The following is a 24477-nucleotide window of genomic DNA, read 5'->3' as shown; positions in this document are numbered from 1 at the left end:
GGCAAGACAATGAAAAAGAAATCAAACATTTTGATATATTTCTAGAACAGAATAGAAAATTAGGACAGATCTTGTTTTTGCTACATTTAGGGCATTGAGCATATTTCTGGTTGCAACTTTGTTTTTAAAATAATCTAATAGTAGCGAAGAGAGTTCAAGGGGGATTTACGAAGATAACACAAGAAATGCAAGGGTAAGCATGTCAAGAAGGAAAGACACGTCAAGGTCTGTTGTAAGAAAGAAAATGAGAGAGGTGACCAAACAGAAATCTATAAAATGATGAAATATATTGATCTAATTATACTTGTCTCTGGGAAAGAACAGAATAACAAAGATCATCACTTAGAAATCCAACAGGGAATTCAGAAAAAAAATGTTCTTGATCTGAAGATCCTCAGAGATCTTGATTGGTGAGTATCAATATGCTTCCTCTTGGAGAATCTAGAACAAGGGGTCACTGGTTTGAAAAAACGGCTAAGGCTTTTAAGGGAGAGTTGAAGAAAAATGTTACTCTGTCAAAGGGTCATGTGCATTTGGAATTATTGTTTGTGGAGGCTGAGTCTATGAATATTTTTTAAGATGGAGGGAAATAAATTGTTGAGAAAGTACTGGGGTTAGATGGATGCTCCTTAAACCTGCTCCCAATTTCCACATTTATACCTGGAAATCGTTACCGCAATGAGGGAATGAAACAAATTGGATAATTTATTTTACGAGGAGAGTGAACAAGCAAGTGTGGAAGACAAACACCTCGGGTTCTGCTGATTTCGATAGGAGGCTTGAGTGGAAAAAAAACACCATCATAGACTAATATGGCTGATTTAACTGTTTCTGCGTTATGTATCCAATGACGTCCCAGACAACAGAAATAACAGTTGATGAATTATTCCTGAATCTACAAATAAGACTCTACACTGGACATTTTCTGTAATGCATTTAAGTTTAGCACCCAATAAGGCATGGAAAATGGAGTCTGAAGAAGTCCCGACCCTAAACGTCATCTATCCACGTTCTCCAGGGATGCTGCCTGGCCTGCCGACTTACTCTAGCATTTTGTGTCTTTCAATGGAAATCTTTGCCATTGTGGTGAGACATTAATAAAGCAATTCATTAAGAATGTAACAAATTTAAACCAATACTATTCGGTCCTTTGTGCTGCATTGCCATTCAGTAAGATAATAGTTGATCCTTTACCTCACTGCCACTTGCTTATAATGTAATTATCAGTATCCAGACAACCCCTTTAGTCCCAATAATTTCCCCATTACTAGTTTTTGACCAATGCTAATTTCTTTGAGCATTCTTTGCAGTATTCCATTATCTCTAGGAGTTTCTGTGTAGGCACAATATATTTATTTCTCGGTCTTTTCCTTATTTGACAATATTATTATTCTTGTCTCAGTCTCTTAAGGAGCCACATTAGCATGTTAACTTTTTTGTGTTTCACGTATCAAGCATTCTTACAGTTTGTTTTGCTTTTTGCTAGTCTCAAAACCTGGTTGCATTCTCAAAATCTAAGCAAAGCATCTGGCTGTTTTTGTTTGCCGACATCGTCAACCTCTCACTACTGTGGACTGAGTTTTCTACCTGCTTTAAAAGGGCATCAATAATACCGGTGTCCAAGAAGAGTAAGATGATGTGCTTCAATGACTATTGACTGGAGGTCTAATATCCGTGGTGATGAAGTGCTTTGAGAGGCCTGTCACGGAGCATATCAACTCATACCTCAGCAATAACCTGTACCCATTACTATTTGCCTGCTGTCACAGTAGATTTAAGAATAAGGGGTTTAGAACGGAGACGAGGAAACACTTCTTCACACAGGGAATTGTGAGTCTGTGGAATTCTCTGCCTCAGAGGGTGGTGGAGGCCAGTTCTCTGGATACTTTCAAGAGAGCTAGATAGGGCTCATAAAGATAGCAGAGTCAGGGGATATGGGAAGAAGGCAGGAACAGGGTACTGATTAGGGATGATCAGCCATGATCACATTGAATGGCGGTGCTAGCTTGAAGGGTCGAATGGCCTACTCCTACACCTATTGTTTATTATCAACGGGATGCGATCATGCTGACTCTCCACTCGACCACTTGGACAATAAAAACACATACATCTGGCTGTTGTTCATTTATACAGCTCAATGTCCAAACTTGCTACCTGCTCAGGGAACTGAGTCTCTGGATCCTTAACTTCAGCATCAACTCAACACAATTGGTACAATGGCAACACTTACTTCTCAATAACCATCAGCACAGGAGCACCTCAAGTCTGTGTGCTCAGCCCCCTGCTATAGTCACTATATACCCATGACTGTGTAGACTTCAGTTCCAACTCTATCTTTAAATACACTGATGACACCACTGTTGTTGGAGACAGAAATCTTCAAAGTAGACATCTGAAGGGTCTCGACCCGAAACGTCACCCATTCCTTCGCTCCATAGATGCTGCTGAGTTTCTCCAGCTTTTTGTCTACCACTGTTGTTGGAGGACAATAGGTGCAGGTGTAGGCCATTCAGCCCTTCGAGCCATTCACTGTGATCATGGCTGATCATAATAGGTAATGATGAGTCAGAGCATAGGAGGAAGATCAATCGTCTAATTGAATAGTGCCAGAACAACAATTTCTCTCAACATCAGTAAGACCAAGGAGCTGACAGTTGACTTTAAAAGAGGAATGCCGAGAATCCATAAACTTGTCTTTGTCAACAGGTGGATGGTGTAGAGAGAGTCAACATCTTCAACTTGCTGGCCTCAAGGGCCTGTCCCTCTTACCGACTTTTTCGGCGACTGCTGGCACCCGTCATAGGTTGTTACAGGTCGCGACAATTTTCAACATGTTGAAAATCCAGCGGCAACCAGAACAAGGTACGACTCTTTGGGCGACTACTCACGACCATACAGGCTTCACCCCGTGACATGTCGCCAGGGGGTCGCCTGTATGGTCGTGAGTAGTCTCCTAGAATCGTAACGTATTTCTGATCGCCGCTGAATTTTTAACATGTTGAAAATTTTCGGCGACCTATGACAGGCCCTTTACATATCTCTGAGGATCTGTCCTGGTCCCAGCACTTTGATGCAAACAAGCACACCCAGGTCACCATTCAGATAATAATCTGCCTTCCTGTTCTTATCCACTTTGGTGGCAAGAATAGGAAGGCGAATGGTGTCAGATTAGGAAAAGCGGAGGTGCAACGAGACCTGGGTGTGCTTGTACATCGGTCACTGAAAGTAAGCAAGCAGGTACAGCGTGCAGTGAGCAGTGAAGAAAGCTAATGGCATGTTGGTCTTCATTGGGAGAGGATTTGAGTTTAGGAGCAAGGAGGTCCTACTGCAGTTGTACAGGGCCCTGGTGATACTGCACCTGGAGTATTGTGTGCAATTTTGGTCTCCTAATTTGAAGAAGGACATTATTGCTATTGAGGGAGTTCAGCGTAGGTTCACCAGGTTAATTCCCTGGGATGGCGGGACTGACAGATGATGAAAGAATGGGTCGACTGGGCTTGTATTCACTGGAATTTAGAAGGATGAGAGGGGATCTTATAGAAACATATAAAATTCTTAAAGGATTGGACAGGCTAGATGTAGGAAAAATGTTCCCGATGTTGGGGAAGTGCAGAACCAGGGGTCACAGTTTAAGAATAAGGGGTAGGACTGAGATGAGGAAAAACTTCTTCAGCCAGAGCTGTGAATCTATGGAATTCTCTGCCACAGCAGGCAGTGGAGGCCAATTCATTGGATGTTTTCACGAGAGTTAGATTTAGTTCTTAGGGCTAAAGGAATCAAGGGATATGGGGGAAAAAGCAGGAACGGGGTACTGATTTTAAATTATCAGCCATGATCATATTGAATGGCGGCGTTGGCTCGAAGGGCCGAATGGCCTACTCCTGCAACTATTTTACTATGTTTCTATGATGCAATCGTAAAGAAAGCCCATCAAAGCCCCTACTTCCTTGGAAGATTGAGGAGATTTGGTATGTTGTCGAATACTCTTGTGAACTTCTGCAGGTCTATAGTAGAGAGTACATTGACGGGTTGCATCATGTCCTGGTTTGGCAACTTGAACACCCAGGAATGAAGGAGATTGTAAACATTGGTATATACTGCCTGGTCCATCATAGGTACTGACCTCCCCACCAACGAAGATATCTATAGGAAGTGCTGCCTCAAAAAGGCAGCCAGCATTACCCAGGACCTCATTTCATTCCTGCCATCGGGAAGAAGGTATAGGTGTCTGAAAACTGTGGCATCCAGGTTTAGGAACAGTTTCTTCCCAACATCTATCAGGTTCTTCAACACTATAAACACCAACTAAATTTCGACCTATGAACGTCCTTCGTTGAACTAGGGATTTCGGGCTTTTAGAATTCAACTCTTGATATTTACTCTCTAATATCTTCTTTATCAATGTCTTGTCCCTCCTTTACTGAATTCTGACATTTCCCCAACCCTCAAGCTAGCTTCTTTTCTGGCATCATTACATTATTTTTGCTTTAAAATAATACTAAACATTCAATGCTGCGGGACTACATTTCCTGACTTTTTTGCCATAAAAAACAGATATCTAATACCTGTGAAGCACATAGTGATTCTTTAAAAGTTGGCCATAGTTTGTTTACTTATTGATAAAGCCAGAATCCCTCTCTTTCATTCCAGAATATTTGAGTCAGTCATAGAAACAGGCCCTGCGGCCCAACTTGTCCACGCTGACCATCATGCTGCTTCCATACTAGTCACACCTGCCTTCGTTTGGCCCAAATCCTCCTAAACATAACCTATCCATGTGCCTGTCCAACTGTTTTATTAATTAGATCAACAATTTTGCCCTAGAAACATAGAAAATAGGTTCAGGAGGCCATTCGGCCCTTCGAGCCAGCACCGCCATTCATTGTGATCATGGCTGATCGTCCCCTATCAATAACCTGTGGCTGCCTTCTCCCCATATCCCTTGACTCCACTAGCCCCTAGAGCTCTATCTAACTCTCTCTTAAATCCATCCAGTGATTTGGCCTCCACTGCCCTCTGTGGCAGGGAATTCCATAAATTCACAACTCTCTGGGTGAAAACGTTTTTTCTCACCTCAGTCTTAAATGACCTCCCCTTTATTCTGAGACTGTGGCCCCTGGTTCTGGACTCACCCAACATTGGGAACATTTTTCCTGCATCTAGCTTGTCCAGTCCTTTTATAATTTTATATGTTTCTATAAGATACCCCCTCATCCTTCTAAACTCCAGTCTAGTCTTTTCAATCTTTCCTCATATGACAGTCCCGCCATCCCAGGGATCAATCTCGTGAACCCTGTATCACCAATATCATTTAGGAGTCTATTCATAACTCTCAGCAATTTTGCACCATTTGGTGTTCCTTACCCAAATCGATTCTACTTCTTGATTTTCTAAACTCTTCTTTTCTCTTCCATTCTTTAACATCAGGGAAGTTAAGAGCCAACAAACCAACCAATGCTAAATGCTAATTTAAGCAATGATCTAATAACACCTATTTAAAACATTCTAATTTAAGTGCAATACTAAGTGACTACTAGTTCCACATTGCCGATACTGAAAATTATACATTCGAAATATTCAAGAAAAATTAAATAATTTTATCTTTGGTACCAACGATAAACAATATCAGTAAGTTCTAAAAATATGCCTACTTTGAAGAAGTTCTTAAAATGAAGGCTCCCGAAACAAAACGTCACCTATCCATGTTCTCCAGAGATGCTGCTTGATACACTGAGTTACTCCAGCAGCACTTTGTGTCTTTTTAAAAAAAACAAAATCAGTATGTTCTTCTCCGCATGGTAAATGAGACATAAAGCAAAAAATGACTGTAACAGAAACTAGCAATGCTTCAGCAATTATTTTTTAGGTCACGTTCCTGCTCGATGCTATCCATGTTAAAAAAAGTCAGGAGCATTGGCCTGAGTTTTGATTAATTTAATTGATATTTTTACACAAATGTTTCTATAGCACAACTGTCATTTAGTCAGATTGCAGAATATTGCAAAAACAGCATTTGCCGTTTTCCTAACAAAATAGGCCGAAAGTAATACCTAGCTGAGACACTCAAAATAAGCAGTAAAATGTTTTCACTGAAGGTAGAAAGGACTACTTACACTTGGCTATTTTTTCATAATAATTGAAATTAATTTCCTTAATTATCTGCCATATTTTCTGAACAAAAGAAGTTACAAAAACAAATCTATTTGGTTCTGCCTTAAGTGTCTGCAACTGCAAATGATACCAACAAAATCAATTCCCTGAATTCTGGATATAATGTATACAATTCATAAATATCTCTTCAAAAGTTCAGTGTCATTCAGTATTTCAGACTGAAAAGTTCCGTAGCAGTGATGACAAAACTATAGTTGTACCAACCCCTTGAAAATACAATGAGTATTAAAAGCTAACATGGTATTGTCCAGTTACAAGAAATGTTCTTGTTTTGTACATGGTTAATAGCTGATCCCAATATCCAAAACAGTTAGATGTATTTTCATACAGAAAACAAATTCGTCAAATGATTGGAAGTCTGTTTATGCTTCTCAACAGGGCACAAAATACTTTATTCTTTTGTAATGTGATGGGCTTCAGGCTTGGCTGCTTTGTTGTGTAAACCTGCTGATTCAAGGCTGCTGTTTGTTTTTTATACAGACTGTCTTTGTTCTCTCCTTTAGAGTTCCGATTGGTTATTTTTAACTACTGACAGAGTTAACTGGCATCTGGATTTGAACAGCTTCTCCAATCTCTCCTTGTTGACTTTGCATTGCTTCATGTTCAATTTGTATTTCAGGCTGAATTGTGGCGGCAAGAGCTTCTGTTTCCTGAAAAAGGGTAGAAAATACAAATTATGCCAAACTCCCCATAAAACTGTTCCCAAAGTCATTCAAAATCAGAAGTCCTTTCATTACTTTTATTTTATGTGATTTACATGTATTATATGCACATGTTACTGTTATTACTTTGGGTTTTATAATAAATAATCATGAAACTAAGGGATCCACTTTATGATGGTAAATTTATAAAGCTAATTACAAAATAATGAGAAATGTTAACAGAACATGTTTGATCTTCAATGTACCAATACAATATCTGAAGAATCCTGCTATAAAATGTATAAAATACGGCTTACACAAGTTCCTGCACAGAAGTATTATTTATGTACTTAGTTTTATAATACATCACATTCAGTTCCCGAGGGATTGAGATTGAATATTGCCGATTCAAGACAGAGAATCAAAATTATGGAGACATATTCAAATTAGTATATCAATAATGAGAAGTGAAGCCTGTTAATGATTATTTATGCAGTCCTATTTAGAAACATAAAAACTTTTAGATTCAAATATGCCAAATTAACATGGAGCTCGATTCTATCTACGAGGACCTTCGAAAAATATTTTGTCATTGGAGGAGTGCAGTTTCAGAAGGTTACCAGGAGTTCAAGGGTTAAATTATGAAGAAGAGTCACAGAGTCATACAGCACAGAAGCGGGCCCTTTGGCCCAACTTGCCTGTGCTGATCAATATATCCCATCAACATGAGTCCCACCTATCTGCATTTGCCCATATCGCTTTAAACCTTTCCTATCTATGTATCTGCCCAAATGTTTTTAAAATGGTGTTATAGTACCTACCTCCTCTGTCAATTTAGTTTAGTTTAGAGATACATTGCGGAAACAGGCACATTGGCCCACCGAGCCTGCATCGACCAGCGATCCCCGCACATTAACACTATCCTATACACACTAGGAACAATTTACATTTATACAAAGCCAATTGGCCTACAAACCTGTATGTCTTTGGAGTGTGGGAGGAAACCGAAGATCTTGGAGAAAACCCATGCAGTCACGGGGAGAATGTACAAACTCGTCTCCGGCGCTGAAGGCAGCAACTCTACCACTGCACCACTGTTCATTCCATATACCCTATGTGAAAATGTTGCCCCTCCGGTTCCTATTAATTTTTTCCCTCTCACCTAAAACCTACGTCCTCTGGTTCTTGATTCCTCTACTCTTTGTTAAAGACGTGCCTTTATGCTATTTATTCCCCTTATGATTTTATACATCTCTATAAGATCATCCTTCATCATTCTGCGCTCCAATTAATATAGTCCTAGCTGGCCTACCTTCTCCCTATGGCTCAGGCCCTCAAGTCCTGGCAACATCCTCGTAAATCTTCCTGTACTCTTTCCAGCTTACCAACTTCATTGCTATAGCAGGGTGATCAAAACTGAACACAATACTCCAAATGCGGCCTCATCAACATCTCGTATAGCTGTAAGATAACATCTATTCTCAATACCCTGACTGATGAAGGTCAATGTACCAAAAGCCTGCTTTTCCTCCCTATCTACTTGTGATGCCACTTACAGGGAACTGTGTACCTGGACCCCTCTATAACCCATCTCAGGGCCGTACCATTCACTGTGTAATTTTGACTTTCAAAATTGCAACACCTCATATTCATCTGCATTAAAATCCATGAACCTTTCCTCAGCCCACTTGCCCAACTGATCATAATCCTGTGGTCTTCTTCTTCTTCCGTATGGCATGCACAGCCTAAAGTTGTAGACAACAAAACACTACATCCATTTGTTTGTGCACGTTGGGTTGATTGCATTAGTTGAAACAGGGTGGACCACGTGAAGGTTGCAATCTCCCACCCCAATCCTGTGGTAATTCTTCATTATTTATAATACCACCCATTTTCTGTGTGCAAACGTAGTAATCATGGCTTCCGCAATCTCATCCAAATCGTTGACGTAAACCACAAAGTGCAATGCGCCCACCACCGATCTCTGAGGCACACCACTAGTTACAGGCCTCCAGTCTGAAAAACAACTTTCCACCATCACCCTCTGCTTCCTTCCATGAAAATAAGCGAGTTCAGTATTCCGACTGCACATGCCCAGGCCAAAGGTCACTATGCATAAACAGCCTTCGAAAGCAGTGGAGCAGTGGACCTTCATTTCTTCTGTTTTTTCCAGCTTTGATTCTACTAGGTACTTCTTCTAGGTATGAAAATATTGCTTTCAAATTATGAAACAGTTGTATTTATTGTTCTTTTGTTAAAAGTTAAGATTATTTTGATGTTTTTATCGCTTTATTATGCTTTGGTGAGTGAGCGAGATCGTGCTTGTCCGTGGTCGGTGTCGGGTCCGGGTCTGTTGAGTTGCTGTTGGGCCGTCCCTGTCCGGGGGCGGCGGGAGGTGTTGCGCCGGGTCAGGCTTGCAGCCGGCGCGGGGAGGAGGCCGAGTTGCTACAGTGCTTTGTGTGTACCCCTGCTGATGACTGGTGCTCGGCTTTTGCCTGCGCCGGGGGAGTTGGCTGGCGGTCCCAGGCCCGTCGGGGAGTGGGGTTGGGCAGGAGTCGGTCCGGGGCTGTCGGTTGGCCCAGCGGGAGTTGAGCTGGGGTGATGCCCGTACGCACTAGCACTATCCTACACACACTCAGGACAAATTCAATTAACCTGCAAACATGGAGTGTGGGAGGAAACCAGAGCACCCAGAGAGAACCCACGTAGGTACAAACTCTGTACAGACAGCACCCGTAGTCTGGCGCTGTGAGGCAGCAACTCTACCGCTGCACCACCGTGCCACTGCTCCTGTGTTGCAAAGGCAAGTTGTACGGGGTGGTAGCATGGGGTGGGGAGTGGAACGAAGGGGAGGGGGGGAGCTAGTTGGCAGCAGGGCCAGCCTAGGTCTGCACTTTAGGTCTGCACTTTATTGAAGTGTGGGAGAAAATCAGAGCAGCCGGAGAAAACACATGCGGTCAGTGAGAATGTAGAACCTCTGCATGGACATCACCCATAGTCAGGATCAAACCCGGGTCTCTGGTGCAGTACGGCAGCAACTCTGCCGCTGCGCCACCCCCACATTGTAGCTCCTCACAGGACGTGCTTTCTTCAGACGGCGCGACTAACAGGACGCGCTCGGTCACCAAGGGCTACCTCCCCTCTCACCAGCTGCCGCTTCATCCTGACGCTAGCGCTTTGTCCACATGGCCATCCCCTACCCTCGTTGCTGTCTCCTCTTCCTCCCGTCGCTTTGTCCACTCCCCCTTCCCCCGGCACTTTCACCACTTGGCCTCCACCTCCCTCCACCACCACCTCCTGCACCTTCTCCCCCAGAGTCGCCGACATATTCCACCTTGCAAGATGTGGGCGACTTCAGCGGACAAGGAGGAAGAGGTGGTGGGGGAGTGGACAAAGTGAAGGGTGACGGGGAGGATGCCCCACGGTTACCGAGCGCGTCCTGTCGATGGTGGTGGCCTAAAGAAAGCACATCTTGACGGGGGCTACAATGTGAGCCACAACAACAGCCACACCAAAGAGGGCTCGCTGGTTCAGACCAACGGTATCAGCGCCTAATTTTAAGGTGAGACAATACAATGCGCTGGAGTTGTTCAGCAGGTTGAATCAGTTTCCCCAGAAATGCTGCATGACACGCTGAGTTACTCCAGCATTTTGTGTCCTTTTGTGTATTAACCATCATCTACAGTTCTTTCGAAGATAGACACAAAATGCTGGAGTAACTCAGCGGGACAAACAGCATCTCTGGAGAAAAGGAACGGGTGACGTTTCGGGTCGAGACCCATCTTCAGACTGATCTACAGTTCATTGTTTAATTTTGTGTCCTTTTGTGTATCAACCATCATCTACTGTTCTTTGTTTCAACTACATACAACAATACCGTACTCGATTATAGTGGACAATCGGCAATAGTGGACATGGTGCATTATGACAAGGATTTACTGTTATAATTTTATCAAAATTCCAACCAGAAGATGAAATAGAATGATGTATCTTTACCTATGTATCAGTTCCAATCAGCCTTTCATCATGGGCTGTAATTGAAACTAAAGTTAAATCATTGTCTCTGCATTATGGCAAATAATGATGAATGGAAAGGTAATACACTGACTTAATTTGTATTCTTACTCACTTGAGCTGGTGTGGTGTGGTCTGTTACTGGAGCAAGCTGTACATATTGCACCTGAATGTCACTTCCCTGCAGTGGCGATCCATCAACTCCACTGGTTGGATGGTCAGCAGAAGCCACTGCAATTAACTGTGCACCTTGCAACACCTACAAAATACAAACATTGCTCATAAACATAGTCCGTTAGCATATGTAGCTTAATACATTTTTAGGCTCATCTCAGATTCTTGTTAAAATAGTCGATCAACAGAATGAAAGAAAAAAATTATTTGAATGTTACCAATAAAAGTGAAAGTCAACTTCCATCAAATGGAAAAATATTCCAGTGTTTGGAAAACCAGATGAAGATAGTTCTGATTGCTGAAGTTGAATAATTCACTCCTCATCCTCACAGGAGCTCCTCAATACACTGTTTCACAGCCAACCAACCTCTGCTGCTTCATCAAATCAAGTCGAGTAGGGAATGATGATGCAATGCTCATTTCTATTTGCAACTCCTCAGTAAATGAAGCTGCTGATGCCCACAGTAACATCACCTAGATAACATTCAGGAACCAGGTTGTGAACCAGGTTGTGGTTCCCCAACAAAAGGGAGTCAAATCATCGGTCCTTGGCAATTAATGGCATTGGCATTGCAGAGTTCGCACAATCAATATTCCAGGCGTCACCCTTAAGCAGAAACTCAGTATAACACAATGAGCATGTTAATGACGTTAAATGACATGGTAAATACCTCCAGATTCAGGGGCAGTTTCTTCCTAGCTGGTATTAGACAAATTAGCTGCCGTATCACCAGCTAGAGTGCGGTCCTGACTTCCTATTTACCTCATTAGAGACCTTTGAACTATATTTAATGGACATCGGATTTTATCTTGCGCTAAACGTTATACCCTCTATGGAGGACATGATTCTAATCATATATAGTCTTTTCACTGAATGGATAGTACACAACAAAAAGCTTTTCCCTGTACCTTGATACATGTGAGAATAATAAACTAAATTAAACTAAACATTTAACATCATCACTATGTTTACAAGAGCTGGATGGGTGCAGCGTGAACAAGAGTTAAAAAAAACACATCACCATTCAGGATAAAGCAACCTGCTTGCTTGACATCATATCAACCATCTTAAACATCCATTTCCACCACAGAGGAGCATGGGCCATCTACAAAATGCACGTTCACACAGGCAACACAAAATGGTACATCCCACCCTGATGCCAAGAAGAACAATGTCAGCTCCTACACCATCCTGACTTGGAAAGATATCTCCAGCCCCTCATTATCGCTAGCTATATATCTAGGACCTTCCCATCCATTAGCATATCGAAGAACCTTCAGCAGAAAGGTACAATAGTTTAAGAAGACTGCTCATCACCACCTTTGCAAAGTCAAACAGGGATGGCCAAATCCCTAAAATGAATTAAAAATAATTAAATCTATAATTTAAGATGGTGATTTTGATTGCATAAAATGATAGTTCACTATTTGTTATGGGGCTTTTTCACGGGGCGAGTTGACGCAAGATGTCACCAGAGTGAAGTGGTCGTGGTCCAGCACGAGTCTCGCACGATATAACGGGGGGTAGATAAAGAGTTCCCACGGTACTCGGCATTTCTGTTATTTGTGCGAGTGACTTGTCCGTCTCCCGAGCTTTCGCGTTAAATCTTGAATGAACATCGTGAACTACACGTGACACAAATGATGTAACTTTTTTTTTCACACACTATAAATATCCTCCCTTGGTTGAATTGGCTCATTTGGAGACATGTTTTACTGTGTATGTGGGAGACACAGATGGACTGAGCACAGTACCTCGGTCTTACTGTGTGTGGGAGAGGGGGAGAAAGAGACGTACACTCACAGAGGCAGAGTCTCTCAGCCTGTGTAAGAGGGAGGGAGAGAGAGAGAGAGGCACACACAAGGTGGATGTGAAATCTCACCTGCCTGTTTCAGTGACAGACACCCGCCGCCAGTAAATGAAGACACCCCCATCTGTCTCCCCCTCCTCTCCCTCGACTCCCCCACCTTTCCCTCCCAACTCCAGTCCCGTCCCGACCCCCTGGGAAACTGAATAGAGCAACAATCAACTGCTGCCTGTGCGCTGATATGACAATAAAGGCTACTTTACTTTACTTTACTTTACTTTACTTTACTGAGTTAAAGAGTTCCCACGGTAGACTGTAAAACTGTGACCCAGGTTCTGGACTCCCCCAACATCGGGAACATTCTTCCTGCACTTAGCCTGTCCAATCCCGTAGATACTGATTAGGCCGGTATCTATTTATTTACTTTATTAATGATTTCAATTAAATATTGGGAACATCAGGCCGCAAACGTTATTTCTTGAGTGTTAGTGCTGGACTTTGACTCGACCTGCCTAGTTAGCCGGCGCCTGAGACTGAGCCAAGCAATGTCCAGACTTGACTTCAACACAAAGTGATGGAGGAACTCAAAGGGTCAGGCTCGTCCAACGCTCTGTGTTTTGCTCGTGATTCCTGCATCTGCAGTTCCTCGTGTCTACAGACCAGAGTTGCCACTTGACTCCGAGATGACCATCACAGAGCATACGGAAGATAGACACGAAATGCTGGAGTAACACAGCGGGACGGGCAGCACCTCTGGAGAGAAGGAATGTGTGACGTTTCGGTTCGAGACCCTTCTTCAGAGTCTCGTCCCGAAACGTCACCCATTCCTTTTATCCAGATGCTGCCCGTCCAGTATTTTATGTCTGTCTCCAGTATTACTGTGTCTATCATCGGCGCAAACCAACATCTACACTTCTTTCCGACACATTAGAGGATACCGTCTCGCCATCACTCGGATTACCCGCTTCATTTCCATAACGTTGCCACCTCTCTTTACTTTGCTTACTGAAGCCTGATCCTTGTCACACTCAGTGCTCTATCGCCCAGCCTCTCATCTTTCAATCGGGTTCGGCCAGGAAGGAACTGCAGATGCTGGATTAAAACGAAGATAGACACAACATGTAGCTCAGCGGGACAGGCAGCATATCAGAAGGGTCTCGATATCTCTGGAGAAAAAGAATAGGTGGCGATTCGAATCGGAACCCTTCTTCAGACATCCTAATCGGAATTGAGTCTGAAGATGTGTCTCGTCCCGAAACATCAGCTATTTTTCTCCAGAGATGCTGCTTGACTCGCTGAGTTACTCCAGCGTTTTGTGTCTGTCTTCGGTTTAAACCAGCATGTGCAGTTCACTCCTTACACGGGTCTCTGGAGAACATTGATTGGTAGCGTTCCGGACCCTGCTTCGGAAAGGCATCGATCGCTAGTCGGCGAGGACTCCGAGCTGTATCTCTCAAAGAAGTACATGTGAAAAATTTCTCACGGACCATAAAAATGCGTAGCCTTTCAGTAAAGTCCCTTTTAAAGTCCCTTTTAAAGATTATAGTTATTTTCTTGAATCTCATTAACATAACTCATGAATAAGTTGATGTCCATATGCGGATGCAAATCTTTATTTTTATTTATTTTTTAAATTCAATCCCACAGAAGACAATTTTTACTCACCTTCTGTCCCCTCTGTCCAGCTTCCGGGTTCACCGTTCGCAGGAGTTCCCACGGTACCCGCAAGAGTTATTACGGATATCGCACTGGCCACTACGTCCATATAATGTTGCAATGCTCAACCACAAGTGTACAAGTCACTCTTGGAGAAATTCAAACTTTCTTGAATTTTCTCCCGAGTGACCAAGGTACACGATTACCTGCCGTTAGCGCTACGGTGGTCCACGAATGCCGTACTGTTATCGCACAAGGTTCCCACGATGTTAAACTCTGGTTAACTCTTGCGTCAAGTCGCCCCGTGAAAAGGCCGCTTTAGGTTGGTGAAAATACATCTTGGAAAGGCTGAGACCCAGTTACAAAATCAAGCAATGATTTTGATTAATTGAAGACTGCTCACTCAAAGCATAGAGTCGTACTTTTACTAAAATTAACACAAATAAATTGCCACAAATTTGTAACAAAATAATGTTCTATAATTTTCCTATAATGCATAGTTTACTTGTTAAAGTTACAGTAAATTTAAATAAGAATTAAACTGAAAATAATGTTACCTCCATAATCTTTATATCTGTCCTGAACTTCCCCTTCTTCCTCTCTACAAGTTAATACACAGTTGTCATCCAATGTTTTCAGTTCTGATGAAGGATTATAAACCTGAAACATGAACTCCACTTCTACTATCACAGATGCTTTATGATCAGCTGGATGGTTCCAGAATTTTCTGGTTTTCTTTTAGATATGCAGTTTCTTTTTGCGTTAAGAAATAGTAGACCCTTACACAGAGCTGCCAAGTTTTGTCAGAGCATTTCAGTATTCTAGTACCTGAAAATCAGTATTTTGCTGACGAAATGTCTATGTTTATGTTTCTATGAAATCAGTATTTTTACGCAGTGTCATTTTGCTGAAGAAAAAGCTTGTTTTTTAATAAGCCGTCATACCCATGTAAGAGTACAAGAATGCATATCTTTGCTACCAATTGACATGTCTTCTATGCACCTTACTTCACAGTGCATTAATTGCCATCTCTTTGTATACTGCTGTTTGAACGGCTGTTTCCTGCTTTTAGCACCAGATGATGATGTAGAATCCATTCTGGAAGCCTCCCTCTCCCTCCCTCGCTCTCCCTCCCTCTCTACTTCCTTTTTTCTCCCTCTCTCCCTCCATCTCACTCCCTCTCTCCTTCTCCCTCCCCGAACAGTCTGTGACCCATAGCGCTGTGGCCATAGCGCTATGTGTAAAGCCCATAGCGCTATGTGTAAAGGCAATAGCGCTCCAGCAGGTGGAGCTATAATTAGAACCCATAGCGCTGTTTGTTTAAATTCTCATGCACTAAACTGACAGCGCTGTTTAAACCTGTAGTGGGACAGGCAGATCAAAGCTTACAAAAATAATCCTCCAATCTTGAAATGTAAAATACTAATAGATTTAATCTGGTATAATTTTTAGAGGTACAGTATGACTTTTTATATCCTTGCATTCTTTAAGCAGCAAGATGAAACAGGAAGTCGGGCCGATTTTTAAAAAAAATCCGTATTTTACAAAGCAAATCCGTACATCCGTATTCTTATCGCATTTCCGTACAAAATACGGAAAATCTGTACTACTTGGCAGCTCTGCTTACAGGTCAGTACTGGAGAGATACATGAAAGTAGAAAGGTGCAGGGCGGCACGGTGGCGTAGGGGTAGAGTTGCTGCCTTACAGCACCAAGGACCCGGGTTCGAACATGACTACGGGTTCTTGTCTGTACGGTGTTTGTACGTTCTTCCCGTGACCGCGTGGGTTTTCTCTGAGAGCTTTGGTTTCCTCCCACACTCCAAAGACATACAGGTTTGTAGGTTAATTGGCTTGGTATAAATGTAAATTGTCCGTAATGTGTAGGATAGCGTTAGTGTACGAGGATCGCTGGTCAATGTGGACTCAGTGGGCCGAAGGACCTGTTTTCACGCTGTATCTCTGAACTGAACTAATCTAAACTAAATTGAATTGTCATTTTGCGGAAGCCAACAGTGGTCACCACTAAGATCCTCATGATGTAGAGGCTTTCTATATTGTAGTGTTCAGTATTTATAAACTCTGATGCCACCTCATTGTGCTAGCTTTCCACATAAGCTTGGAACAGTTCCACATCATATCACAGTGATCTTTCTAAGTGTGCCATGGCTGCTGGGAGGCTGTTCCTTACCTGGGGTAAGAAAGCAGATGCAGATGCTGAATGTTCATGATGAGCTTCTGCTTTTAAAGGAAGTTTCTGATCCCCAATTTCAAAAAGAAGCTAAAGAAAATATGACTGAGACCCAAGTATTAGTTGAGAAAGCCTGCTCTAAACAGCTTCCAGTAAAACAACATCCTTCCTTAAATATGGAGGCCAATACCGTGCACAATACTCCAGAAAATAGACACAAAATGCTGGAGTAACTCAGCGGGACAGGCAGTATCTCTGGAGAGAAGGAATGGGTGATGTTTTGGGTCGAGACCCTTTTCCAGACTGAGAGTGAGGGGAGAGGGAAACTAGAGATATGGAAGGATATGATGTGAAAATGACAGATCAAAGCAGACAGTGATCAAGGAAATATAGAATGGCTGGGGAAGGTGACAATGAGGCACAGAAACAGTAAAATTAATCTGGACAATGAAACCAGTCAGAGAACAAGGGTGGGGGAGAGACAGAGAGAGAGGGGAAGCAAGGGTTATTTGAAGTTAGAGAAATCAGTATTCATACCGCTAGGGTGTAAACTGTCCAAGCAAAATATGAGGTGCTGTTCCTCCAATTTGTGTTTGGCCTCACTCTGACAATGGAGGAGGCCCAGGACACAAAGGTCAGTGTAGGAATGGAAGGGGGAATTAAAGTGTTTATACTCCAGAAGTTATCCCATCACTTTATCAATATATCTGAAGTATAACCTCCTTAAGGGCCTGTCCCACTTGGGCTACCTAATCCACGAGTTCTGGCGAGTTTGCCCTCGACTCATACTCACAGCATGGTCGACACAAGGTCTTAGGGGGTCTTCTTAACTCTCCTTCATGCTTGAGAGTGGACTCTGTGTACTCGAGGCCTCAGCTAGGTCGCGGCGTTTTTTTCAATATGTTAAAAAATGCCCGCGAGTAAAAAAAGGTCGCCATGGAAAAAATCGATACTTTTTTTACTCGTAGGTTTAGTCGTAGTAGGCCGGCATGTTAGTCGTAGGTAATCGAGGGTAGTCGTAGATAGTCTTCATCATAGTCGGAGGTCGAAGGAGGTCGTCATCACTCTCCACTATTTGGTGTCCAATTTTCCCGAAGTTAGTCGTAGCTAGTCGAAGCTAGTCTTCAACATAGTCGAAGGAGATCGAAGGATGTCTTCTACATAGTCGAAGGAGGTCTTCAGCATGACATTTTTTCAAACTCTTCTAAACTCGCCAATTAGGTTGCCCAAGTGGGGCAGCCGTATTACTTTTGCATTGAGCTCTTCTATTAATATACAGTTTCTTTCTGTTGGCTCTCCTCAATAATTTTTGTACTTTATCTACTAAAAGCCACGATGTTTCAAAAATCCTGCACTATCACTAAAATTATTAAGTCAATAATGTTTTAATTGTAACAAGCATGCTTGCTTTCTTCATCTGACAATGTTACCATTTCATTACCTTAATAATGGACAATCAGGTATATGTTACTGCAATAATATATGCTACAAAAATATTATCTTTATTTTAACCAAAGTACATATTTGGCCAGATTTTAAACCATGTGCACAAATATGGAAGCTTATGGAGCTTGTGTATATGTATTTATATGTAAGCTTGTGGATATATATGTATCCCAAGTTTTGCTAGCCTGAATAGTCAAATCTCAATTTCACAAGTATTCATTCCCAAATATGCCTAAACACAGTACTTGGCTAACAGGAAAGCACTGCGGCTGCTACAGACTGGTAATTGAGTAAGTGATAATGGTGGAGCCAAGATATTGAGTATTTATGTCCCTCATGCTGACAAAGATTTTAAAGCTTGCACCCCTTCTGATCCTGACAGATGTGAGGCTGCAATTCACTCCTCTTCGATATCACTATGCCCCAATCAATATATTGAAACAAGAACTCTGATGGGATACCAGGTCATGTTCTTAAAGCCTGTGCAGACCAACTGGCTGGAGTTTTTGCTTTCATTACTGAGGTATGAGGTTCCCACCTACTTTAAAAGGGCATCAATAATAATAAAAAGGGTGACCTCAATAACTTCCGACCGGTGGCATTAACGTTTGTGGTGATGAAATATTTTGAGAGATTGGTAATGGCGCATATTAACCTCTATTTCAACAATAATCTGGACGTCTACAATTTGCCTACTGCTAAAACAGGTCAATGGAGGATGCAATCTCACTGGCTCTCCACTGGAGCACTTGGACAATAAAAACACATACGTCAGGCTGTGTTCATAGACTACAGCTCAACATTCAATACTATCATCGCCTCCAAACAGGTTACCAAGTTCAGGGAACTAGGTCTCAGCACATCCCTCTGCAACTGTATCCTCGACATCCTCATCAACAGACCACAATCTGTACGAATTGGCAGTAACACTTCCACCTCAATAACCATCAGCACTGGAGCACCTCAAGGTTGTGTGTTCAGCTCCCTGCTCCTTCTCACTCTATATTCATGACAGTGTAGACGGATATAGTTCCAACTCCATCTTCAAATTTGCCAATGACACCACTGCTGTTGGATGAATTACAGATCACGATGAATATTGGTGATCGTTCAATTGACCAAATGGTGACAGAGCAACAACCTTGCTCTCAACGTTAGTAAAAGCAAGGAAATAAATCCTTCCTACACATCGAAACAATTGTTGACTTTGGAAGAGGAAAGTCGTGGATCCACAAACCTGTCTTCATTGACAGGAAGGTGGTGGAGTAAAAACCTACCATGTCCTGGGCGTACATATCTCTGAAAATCTGTCCTGGACCCAGTACATTGATGCAATCATAAAGAATGCCCATCGTCCTCCACTTCCTTAGAAGATTGAGGAGATTCGATATGTCAATAAATATTCTCTTGAACTTCTACGGGTGTACAGTAGAGAACATGTTGGCTAGTTGCGTCATGGCCTGCTTCCACAATTCGAATACCCAGGAATGAAGAAGATTGCAAAAAGTGGTCAACGCTGCCCGTCCATCTAGGGTACTGTCTTCCCCACCATTGAAGGAGTTGCTGCCAGCATCGTCAAAGGACCACACCACCCTGGCCACTCACTCATTTCACTTCTACCATCGGGAAGAAGCTATAGGTGCTTAAAAGCTGTAAAGCCCAGGTTCAGGAGCAGCTTATTCCCTACAACCCTCAGTCTATTAAACACTACTACCTCCAAATAAGCTCCAAACCATATAGATTTGGGGCATTGTTTTTGTCTTTGCTCTGTTATTGTTTCTTTGATATATAAATATATATATATATATATATTTATATTCTGAGCATATTTTGTTATTTATTACGGTGTACACAGAGTACTACATATCTGTTGTGCTGCTGGAAGTAAGAACTTCATTGCTCAGAACATATAACAATAAAACACTTTTGACTCTCTTGCCTCTTGAAGCATGAGTTTGTTCAAGGACTCCCAATGCCATTTACACGAAGACCTAATTCTACCTTCACTCAGCAACCATACGAATTATGTAACTGGAAGGAACAGAAGGATTTCATTTATTTTTCATCCAACTCCAATTATACAACGTGTTGAAAAATCTTCACGAGTCTTCCTGTGCTTACCTGCCGTTAGCGAGTCTTCCCGAGTACCTGCCGTTAGCGGTACGAGCCGCTAAGAGACGTCCCCGAGCTCCGATGTATCCGCTACGTTCATTCTCCGTGCTTACCACGAGTTTGATTTTTTTTAAACTCGGGAGAGCACTTGAATGAACTCGCACCGTAGGACAGGACTTTTAGTATGATTGGTACTTTGATCACTGGAATTAATTTTGTATTCGTGAGATGTCTTTATCCCAACATTCTGGTGCTTTAATAGTTAACTCAAACCTAAAACCAGACAAAATATATCATATCCTATTTGTCAAGATATCCTACAAAAGGAATTATTTGGACAGAGATGTAAAATTATCAAGCTGACTTGAAGGCGATTACATTCAAGAGTTTTCACAGACTGCATAACAAGAAACAAAAACACACATTTTAATTAATTGTTTGGACATTATTGGACAGAGAGCAAAGAGTAGTAATAAATAGATCTTCATGTTGGCAGGCTCGGTTAAACACTGGGATAGATAAAGCCCCGAGCTATTTTGTGATCTACATCAACAAATTGGCTGAGATGAACATGTTCTGATGACACAGAATTTGGTGGATTTGGAGACGGAAGGTAAATGTAAAATAACCTCACGAATGTAAAGTTTGACGAGGTCCCGACCCGAAACGTCGACTATCCATGTTCTCTTGAGATGCTGCCTGATCTGCTGAGCTACTCCAGCACTCTGTATCTTCTAAGGTAAATGTAAAGAGGCTTTTAGGGGATGTAGATAAGCTAAATAAGGGGGAAAGAACAAGGCAGATATAATACGTAGGAAAATGTGAAATTATCCATTTTGGTGCAGTAGATATTAAAGCTGGGTATTTTTACAATGGCGAATGATTTGGTAATGCTATGTGCCTGAACATTGTCATCGATAGCCAACGTGTAGGTACAGCAGGTGATCAGAAATCATAGAATGTTGTTCTTTGTGAAAAGTACATATTTACCATTGAGAGTGTGCAGTGAAAATTTACTAGACGGGTTCCATGGCTGGCAGATTTTCCATACGAATAAATTTGATAAGGCAGATATTTGTTGGAGTTTGAAAGAATGAGAGAAGACATCATTGAAACTTACTACATTTTTGTAGGGTTGAACAGGCTCGATCGAGGGAGGTTATTTCTTCTGGCTTAGAAATTGGAAACAGAGTCTCCTGATAAGTGCAAATTGCTTCACACAGAGAGATGCAAAGGTTTAGTAATTAAGTATTTAGTATTCAAAACAAAGATCAGTAAATCTACAGGGACGGCATGGTGGCGCAGCGGCATAGTTGCTGCCTTATAGCGCCAGGGACTGGTTCAATCCTGATTATGGATGCTATCTAAATGGAATTTGTACATTCTCACTATGGCCATGTGAGTTTTTTGTTTGGAGAGGCTGGGTCTGTTTTCTCTGGAGAGGAGTTTGTTAAGAGGGGACATAATTAAGGTATATAAAATGATGTAGGGTACAGTCCCTATGTGATAGGTAGAGCCAGGATGTTTAGGCGCTAAAAATCTCTGAAATAGGCGGGCAAAAGGGAAAATAAAATTACAAAAAAGGCACAAATTGACAAAAAAGGCATGTATTTCCACCACCAAAATATGGTTAAAAATTATAATTGTAAAGGTATACTATATTGCCTGGTTGCACATAACTACTAGCATTTTTTTCAAATAATCTGGTGTTAAACTATGCTGTCTGTCACACAGAATATGCTTCAGTTGTGAAAAACTTCTTTCTACCCCAGCTGAGGTCACTGGTGCATTCCTGAAACAAGCTACAAACTCTACATTCATGTTGATATCTTGTGCATTACAACTACCTTTGAGAAATTTAGCTATGTTTTGTACTTCTTCAAGATCTTTGTTAGCTAAAATCCCCCTCTCACATTTTCCTTTACCTACATCGCCAGGAACTTTAAGTACAAAGTACAGCAAGTGTAGATGTAAACAACTGAGCAATAGTTGAGCTGTTTGACTTCTCCAATACTTCCGATGTCAACAAATGCTCCTTTGATTGTTGACCTGCCTCCAGTGTACCAATGACCACATTGGCAACATATCTCCCCACAGCATCGATTGTCTCGTCTATTGAGATCCATATTTTGTTGCGTGCAACTTCATCTCTAATTTTCTGCACAACAATGTTGAAGTTGCTATCATCATAATTTTTCCGTAATGATGACTCGCTCGGTATATGTTCCTCTGGGTGTTTCTCTAAAAAACCTCTGAGAGATTTGTTTTCCAATTTCCACAGTGGAATTCCAGCATCAATGAATGCTTTGCACAGGTCACATGAAAACTCAGATTTGCTACTGGAGCCAGCAGTAAATGTTGTGAGGAGACAAGCTTGCGTATTTCCCGCCTTCAGTTTCTCTGCCGCCCGACTTGTGTTTAGCTGTCTGTACATGCTGGGAGATGAAATATTTCTTCTCATGATTCACTGCTTTCTCACATGCTTTGCAAAACAGCACACAGTTGGCTGTAGAGAATATATCACTCCCGTACACTCTCACCAAATCGTTCAGTTTTTTACAAGGCGTTGACTTGACTTTAGGCATTTTGACTTTTGCAGGTGTAGATCCCACAGGAACGGGGATGCAGATCTCTACAGGCAGGCCAAGTACAAGCTGAGAAGAGGAATCAGAGCTGCCAAGGAAAGGTACTCTGAGAAGTTGAGGGGCAAGTTCTCAGCAAATGACTTCTTCAGTGTGGAAGGGCTTGCAAGAAATCACAAGGTACAAGGGAAAAAAACCCCGCTCCTTGGACAATCGTCAGCTGACCTACGACCTGACCAAGTTCTACTGCAGTTTCGATAAACAGAAACTTGGTGATACCCCCACACCCCCTCCCCAACCAACACTTCACAGCCTGACTCCAGTTTGAAAAGGCACGATCCTTCCCCACCTACACCTCCCCAATCACCACATCACACCTACTTAAAGCATGACTCCAGTCTGCAAAGACTGGACCCTTTCCCACGCACCCTTTTCCAATCACCACTTAACACCTATTTACAGCTGGGTTTCACCCGGGTAGTGTAAAATTTCTTGTGTTACGTTAAAAATGGCAAAAAAAAAAGGCTGATTTAGGCACTCAATCGTGAAAAAGGCATTATCTTCCTGAAATCATCAAAAAAGGCATGAAAAGGCACATGGCATTCATGGCAAAATCCTGGCTCTAGTGATAGGAAACACTGCAAGACCATTTTCCCTTTATCAGGAGTAAATAAAAGTAGAGAGCACAGATTTAGGGAGAGATACAAGAGATTTAGAAGGTGACTGAGGATGACCTTTTTGAACTACAGGGTGGTAAGGATATGGAATGCACTGCTGCAGAAAGTGGTGAAGAAGAGTCGCTGACAGTATTTAAGGAGTACCTCGATGAGAATTTAAATTGCCTACGCATAGAACACTACGTGTTGGATGGGTGGTCGCGAGTCACTGCCTAACCTGCTAAATATTTCCAGCAGGTACACAAAATTGCTGGGGAAACTCAGCGGGTGCAGCAGCATCTATGGAGCGAAGGAAATAGGCGACGTTTCGGGCCGAAACCCTTCTTCAGACACTTGTGCAGGAAGGAACTGCACAAATTGTTTTACAATTTACACTGAAGATAGTTGGTTTACACTGAAGATAGACACAGAATGCTGGAGTAACTCAGCGGGGCAGACAGCTTGACTCTGTCCAGATCCAGAGCATCTCTGGTTAGAAGGAATGGGTGACTGTTAGGGTCTTCAATCTGAAGAAAGGTCTCGACCTGAAACATCACCCCCAATGCTGAGTTACTCCAGCATTTTGTGTCTATTTCCAGCAGTTCCTGATTTTATAAGACTGACACTCCTCAGCCCAGGACATCAGGTCAAGCTAACAACAAAGTTCCCAGACCCATGAAGTGTCAGGTAAGCACATTTTAAAATACCGTGAAGCTTTGCTCCGGGACTACAGAACCACAGACCATATCCTAAAACGTGAACTACACCTCTATGGGTACTATTGGTGCCCGAGATTTCAGTCCAATCTGTCTCCATATCGCCCTCACTTCAGCTAGAAGTAACATTGAAGATTGCACTTCTTCTTCTTCTTCTTCTTCTTGCGTATGACGTGCACAGCCTAAAGTTGTAGGACAACTTGTTCTATTTGATCTTATTTGTTGTGCACACCAGGTTGATTGCATTCGTCGAAACAGGATGGACCACATGAAGAATCTCCCTCCCCGAATATTGCACTGGGGTCATGACAG

At 42.2% G+C, this 24477-nt stretch overlaps 1 protein-coding gene across 4 annotated transcripts in view; it reads right to left on the bottom strand.

The window, feature by feature from the left end:
• Window positions 1-5769: 5769 nt before the first annotated feature.
• LOC116982428 (BTG3 associated nuclear protein) overlaps window positions 5770-24477 on the bottom strand; it is a 127414-nt gene continuing 108706 nt past the window's right edge. For 3 of the 4 annotated variants that reach the window (XM_033035644.1, XM_033035647.1, XM_033035646.1), the window contains exons 12-13: window positions 10942-11085; window positions 5770-6821 (exon numbers count right to left, since the gene is read on the bottom strand). In XM_033035644.1, the coding sequence (XP_032891535.1) occupies window positions 6693-6821; window positions 10942-11085 (273 nt within the window). In that variant the 3' untranslated portion in view covers window positions 5770-6692. Of the gene's footprint in view, window positions 6822-10808; window positions 10844-10941; window positions 11086-24477 lie in introns of all 4 variants that reach the window. The other variant, XM_033035648.1, reaches the window with a different exon arrangement.

This window comes from Amblyraja radiata, chromosome 17, assembly GCF_010909765.2.
Source record: "Amblyraja radiata isolate CabotCenter1 chromosome 17, sAmbRad1.1.pri, whole genome shotgun sequence".
Taxonomy (NCBI): domain Eukaryota; kingdom Metazoa; phylum Chordata; class Chondrichthyes; order Rajiformes; family Rajidae; genus Amblyraja; species Amblyraja radiata.
Note: the sequence above shows the minus strand (reverse complement) of the source record. Positions and strands in the feature narration are given on the sequence as shown.